The sequence below is a fragment of the Lytechinus pictus genome, chromosome 13, assembly GCF_037042905.1.
Source record: "Lytechinus pictus isolate F3 Inbred chromosome 13, Lp3.0, whole genome shotgun sequence".
NCBI classification, from domain to species: domain Eukaryota; kingdom Metazoa; phylum Echinodermata; class Echinoidea; order Temnopleuroida; family Toxopneustidae; genus Lytechinus; species Lytechinus pictus.
In genome coordinates, this window is record NC_087257.1 from 8,671,332 (window position 1) to 8,678,000 (window position 6,669).

Genomic DNA, 6,669 nt, shown 5'->3' on the forward strand with positions numbered 1-6,669 from the left:
CAAGGAATATTCTATTCGGAGAAGCACAAGAAAAAGAAAGAATGAGAGAGTTTGGATAATTCTCAAATTTGACTCGAAAATCGAGGGATTGGATCGAGGGAGCTAAGCTGGGTGCGATTGAAAAAAAAACAATGCACAGTGAACATTTAGGTGGACTGAGTTTTGTAAAATTTCGCTGTAAGAACTATATGTTTCCGCGCACGCGGTCAGGTCCCCAAATAGAAAGCAAGAGGAAATTTCGCTCCACAGCGCAGGACGGATTCAAGGACACAGGAAATGTATTGTCAAATGCCCTTTATGACAAAGTGCAACCAAGAAGTCTTTGTCGAAAATTGGTGAATCAAAACAGCAGTTTTGTCCTGGACTCTGGACAAACGATATATTTGCAATTTTTTTTCAGCTCCGAATCTAAGGACGAATTTGCTGTGTTCTGGATCACAAATTTTCGACAAAGGCCTCCCTGCTGTTCTCCAAATTTGAAGGGTATTTTCAATACATTTGCTGTGTTCTCCAATCAGTCGTGCGTCGACACTTTCTTTGTTTTTCTTCCTTTTTCCTTATCAAAATTGGGGGGGGGCGAGGTCCATGCCCCGTAGACTCCCTCATCTTAACACCGGTAGGCCTAATTGTGCTTAATGAAATCCCAAAACAAAAAGTAATTAAGGATAGGATAACTCATAGCTGGATTTAAAAGTGTAAATTGAACGAAGGAATAATAATAATAATCCGCATTTATATAGCGCTTAACACATCGGAACGACGTCTCTAAGCGCTTTACAGATAAATCATTACCCCGGTCATCGGATCCTTGCATGCCTGCATACAATGTATGCACCTTCTCCACTTCCTGGGGAGCATCCCGACAAGAGTTCCAAGACTCAATTGCTAGGCATACTACATAGGCTTTCGCATCCTACCGGGTACCCATTTAACACCTGGGTGGAGAGTGGCAATTTGTGGATTAACGTCTTGCCAAAGGACGCTAGGCCATGGTGGGATTCGAACACACGACCCTCTGATTACAAGGCGAGAGTCAGAACCGCCACACCACGGCGCTTCCACATAAATGAGAGACATTGTCTAAGACAGATCTTGCTTCTCCCTCTACCCTTTCACCCCCCCCCCCTTTAACAATTTTACAGGGCAGTCACCACGTGACCTCTCGTATAGTTCCACCCTTATATATATTTGCTACTTTTTAACAAGATCTTATTCAAATTGACTAATCCCCTTCAGCAAAACGTGATAGACTTACTTAAATATTCTAAAAAGGCGTGATAAACTTGAACCAAAATTTTCAAATCCATGTCACGTTGCAAGATTCCGAGAAATGATATCAACGAAAAGCTTCTTATAAGAGATGTTATCGCGCAAAATTGTCTGAAACTAATTCGACTCGATATTTGACTAGGAGTGACAATATTCCCCTTTCTTTAATCGCATTTGGATAAATGTGTATATTCCCAGGATGTCAGTAGATTTTCATAGCAGATTTTCAGTCCGTCTTGTATTTTATGGGGGTTTTATGCTTAAATGTTTGATACTCCTACAAAACCATGTTCCTTATACTTGAATTTCCTCCATGTTCTCATAGACTATGTTCACGGGCTTCTTATTTTTCTATTTTTTCCCCTCCTCATCTTTCTTCTTCTTCTTCTCCTCCTTCTTCTTCTCCTTCGCTTCCTCCTGCCTCCATCCATTTTCTTCTTCTTCTCTCCTTCATCTTCTCCCCTTCCCCTCCTCCTCCTTCTTCTTATATTTCTTCTTCTTCTCCTCTCCTTCCTTCTTCTTTTTCATCATCTATTTTGTCTTCTCCTCCCTCTCCTTTCCCTTCCTCTTATTCTTCTTCTTATTCATCTTCTTCTGCTCTTCCTTTTTTCTTCTTCTTTTTCTCTCCATCTTCTCCTCCTTTTCCTCCTCCTCCTTATGTTTCTTCTTCTTCTCCTATTCCTTCTTCTTTATCATATATTTATTCTTCTCTTCTTATTTTTCTTCGTCTTCCTCTACTTTTTCTTCTTCTTCTTCTTTATCTTCTTCTTTTTCCTCATTCCTTCCCGAACTTCCTCCTTATAATCTTGTCATTCTTATTCTCATCCTTCTTTCCCTTTCTTGCATTCGTTTTTTTTTTTGTCTTTCTAACGCATAGTGTCTTTCCATTCTATATAGCTTTCTTTATCTATATTTATTTTCTCAAAGAATATTATTTTAAATGACATAAGGTGAGCAATAAAGTATCCTATATATCCGACCAAACATTTTTATTTATTTTCTGCTTTGTGATTATATCCTTGCCAAAATCCTACTGTCAACAATTAGCATATTAATTATGGTGTTGTACTGTGTTTCTTACATCTAAATGCATATTTGCACTCCTTACGAGATACCGTTGTTTGAGCAGCAAACTTAGAAATCGCAAGGTTTCGGGTAATTGATAAGCGGTTTAAAGGTCCTGTAAAAGTTAAAGTAAGTTAACAAGATTGACGAAGTTGAATAGACATTGACTTTTGTTTCCGTTAGTGGAGATTACCTTGATCGAGTGCTATTTATAGTAGCGAGTTTTTGCAACCACTCCGCAGCCGCTTTCTGGAACGTTGAGAATCGATGAAAAAAGCCTGTCAAATCACAATGAACGGCTTAGAGGTCATTGTCGAAAATTAAAGAACCGGCCAACAGCAGATCGTCCTAAGATTCGGAGCTGACGAGAAATTGCAAATATGTCGTTTTCCTGAGTCTATAGGACTATACCGCTGTTTTGATTCACCGATTTTCGACAAAGTCTGCTTTTTTAAGGGCTGTTAACAATAGATTATCATTGTTCCAAAAACATGAAAAAGCGTCTGCATAGTACGTGGTTGCGAAAAACTTCCTCCGCTTAGTAATCTACTGAATTGAATAGATAAATTAGTAATATCTTCTAAAGCGTTCGTGTCAATTTAATTTTCAAAAGAGTTATTTTTTTCACTTTTAAAATGTATTAATGATGCATGGTGAGTTTTTTGAACAGGTCCACAACTAGTTTCCTAGAATGCATATAGCATTTCCACTCATTTCAATACAGGATAAATGAGCAATAAATTCCTCGTTCACGTGCATAGGTGCCGTGGCCGGGGATCGAACCCCGGACTTTCAAATGTCTAGTCGGCGCCTTAGACCACTCGGCCACGGCACCACCACTCCATGTTGTATGAGAATGAACGATTTTAATATCGATTCTTTTACATTTGCCAATTAAAATGATGAAACAACAGGGCGTATATACGGAATATTATTATTGAAAGAAAATATAATTGTATCACCATATATTCTTTGTTGCATCGAACCCTTCTTTTTCTCTTTTTTTTCTGGCAAGTCTTTTAAAGATAGAATACATTCGCTATTAGATTCTTGAATCATGACTTAAGATAACTAGTATATAAGGGGCTAAATTACATTTACAAAGAAGAATAAATATCTGTCTCCACTGGCGGATCCACAAGGGTGGGGCACAGCCAGCTCGTGCCCCCCCCTTGAGAGGCATAATTAAAATTTGTAATGTAAAAATGCCGTTAAAACACAAGTGTGCCCCCCCCCTTGAAAGTGAGGACCTTTATTAAATTAAACTTTTTTTTAATGTCAAACTTTTCCTCGAGAAAATGTGCCCCCCCCCCCTCCCCATTTTGGAAAATCCTGGATCCGCCCCTGTCTGTCTGCACGAATTATTGTCTGGTTTAAAATGCGCAAAATGAATAATCTAGGATTATTTGTTCATATGAAAAAGCAATAATCTAAACAAGTTTTTAACTCCTCATCATCATTAGTGGACGAAATTATGTGTGGTCTGGCCGCATCTCAGCCGCATCTTTGGCGCACGCACGGACCGTGCACGCTGGTATGCATGCTATCTTCCTCAGCCAGCGGCAGGTGCTTGACATATTTTTCCTATTGATGAAGTAAATAGTGGTATCTTGTATTGAACTGGTCGTGGCGCTTCTCAGCTCAGCTGCTCGTGAGCGCGAGATTGTTCGCTCTCTCAATCGACCGGGGAAAATGATTTATGTCACCTGTTTTTCGATGTCGGCTTGAATGAACGTGATTTATGGTTTTGCTCGAAAATTTATGTTGAAAACGCCAACTGGAATTATCACTTTGCTTCATTTGGAGATTCCATCATGGGAATTTAATTGGATTTTAACCTTCTTGGATTCGCGAATTTTTGATTACCGACCGGTGTTAGGGGTTTTATCTCCATTTTTTTTAACTCTGGTTGAACAGGATAGGTTTATCGGGAGGAGGTGATGGCCTATCGGGAGGGCCAGGGGCTGGAGCAGGAGCGCAGCCCCATTCGTCCTGAGAGAGATCTAAGTGGTGCTTTAAGTTTATCCGCCGAAGCCTTGACGCTGCTCGGTAATATACTGCCAGTGATAGTGGTGTTCAGGTTCAAGACCCGAGCCGAGAGGACGGTCACAGACATCCTGATTGGAACTCTTGCGATCAATGATATCTTTTCGGTGCTATTGCCTCTACCGGTTTCTCTACCCAGTTTCATTGCTCCTGGTTCCGAATCCGCATGGCACGGGGGCAAGGCAGCGTGTATTTTCTACCAATTCTCTGTCTACTGGCTACAAAATTCAGCCATGCTTCTCGTCACTGCCATGGCCTTAGAACGATGGCTAGCCGTCACGTTCCCGCTGCGATACAAAAGCTGGACCACGCGCGGACGAGCTCGAACCATGATCGTCGTCATCTTCGGATCGACGTTCGTTGTCGCGTGTCTGCCCGTCATGGGCCTGGCTCCACCGGCTGTGTCGAAACACGGCAGCAGGTTCTGCCGTTCCTGGATCGCTACGCAACCGGAGGTCTGGTACCACACCATCTTCCCCATAGTTCTTATATCACAGGGCTGGGTCTCCATGGTACTGGTCCTGGTCCTGAATGTGTGCTTGATGGTTAGACTAACAAGGTTTAGGAGGAGACTCAAAACGGACCGAGGTGAAATGACCACGGAGAGAAAATCAATACGTGAATTTACAAAACTTGTTCTTGTCGTCGCTGTGCTTTTTTACTGTACCTGGTTACCTGTACTCGTGAGTATAATCATAATTTTATTTCTAATTTGATATCAGTTATCTTTTCATTCAACAGATTTGTAAATTCATCAAAGTATCAAAAGGAAAGGAATATGAAATCCGATAATTTAGACTCTTGCTGTGTTGTTTTATATCATTCAACATGTAGCAATGACTTACGAGAAATACATTACATTTACATTTATATCTTAAACTTGCATGTAGCCATAGAGATATATACTAATAACGCTACATCTCTATGCATGTAGCTGATATACTTTCTCGATGGTTATGATTACAATGTGAAACAGCGAAACCATCAAAATCTAAAGGGGAAGACAAGTAACATAAAATCTTTTACTGGGTTCTTTGAAAGTATTTTATCTGCGACAATAAGGGCCGAGTACATAAGCACAGCACTCATGTCATTCCTTTTGGTAGGATATTGAATGATTAACTGTCATCCTCGTCCGAGATGTGTAGAGAGGGCATGATAATAGAAATGCCTTAATTGCTTTAAGAGTCTCAGCGATGTAAACGTCACTCAGAGCTAAAAATAGGATAATGATATCCAAAGTCCTTTTGGATAGATATTTTATATCTTAATGAATACTTGCAATTTTCGTGATCACCCGTCGATAGAACAAATTGTATGAAATGTTTACTCGCTATTTCTCAAGCATTAATTTGTATTAGCCTATTTATCTTTCTCTTTACACATTCTTACATATTGAAGATTACAGTCATCTTAACTTTTTATACCTATATGAATATCTCGTCTTTTTAATGTCAATTAGGGTTGCATTAGAATATAAAGACTAGAGAACAGGAGATGTTCTTATTTCTGCCATGTTTTTAATGATAATAATACCCTTTTAGCATAGATGGCATTATTCAATATTCATCAAAATATTATCACGCGCACGTATGTCATCTGATAGGCCGTATCGATTTCAATTCACAAGCATTGCATGTTAAAGTGATTCAATTCCTATGACTGTAGCGACGAATTCATAAATCCTTGATAACTCCATCACTGCCTAATCTTGCCCCTTCAAGTCGCGTCTTTAGGGCTCGTTCTGTCACCTCCGCAAATCTGCTTCCATCTCGAGTTTAGACGCTGGGGTTATTTTGAGTGTTTGAGTCAACATCCATCTCCAAGAACTGGATACACAATGAGCCTAATCCCACCTAACCACAAATGTGTTTGCAGTTTGTCATCCCATGCTTGTACTTTGGGTTTTTTTTCAAACGGTGTTGGCTTCCCATCCATGGCGGCTAAAAATGGTCCCCTCTCTCTGTGTCCCTCTTTCTTTTGAGACGGTGGATTCCAAAAATATTATGTTACACATACTGTCTGTCTTGTTCTGATCCCCGTCTCCGCCAGTGTACGCCTTTAGCCAGTAGCGAGTACACAATGTTATGTTATTTGTGCCTTTTTATTTATTTTTATTGGAGAAACACTAGCATAATAGGCGATGATTTCATTACATTTTTTTGTCCAGCGAGGGGGGGGGGGGGGGGGGGCGTCACGACACTCTTCCATAGGTTCTTTCGCATAAAATGCAAATCGAGGGGGGCACTTCCCTTCTTCCCCCGTCCCCCGGGGTCGCCATCAATGGTC

General features: G+C 40.4%; 1 protein-coding gene across 1 annotated transcript; it reads left to right on the forward strand.

The window, feature by feature from the left end:
* Positions 1-4,274: 4,274 nt before the first annotated feature.
* On the forward strand, positions 4,275-5,096 carry LOC135156435 (growth hormone secretagogue receptor type 1-like). The gene has a single exon (XM_064108921.1). The coding sequence runs from the start codon at positions 4,275-4,277 to the stop codon at positions 5,094-5,096; it is 822 nt and encodes a 273-aa protein (XP_063964991.1).
* The last annotated feature ends 1,573 nt before the right edge of the window (positions 5,097-6,669 follow it).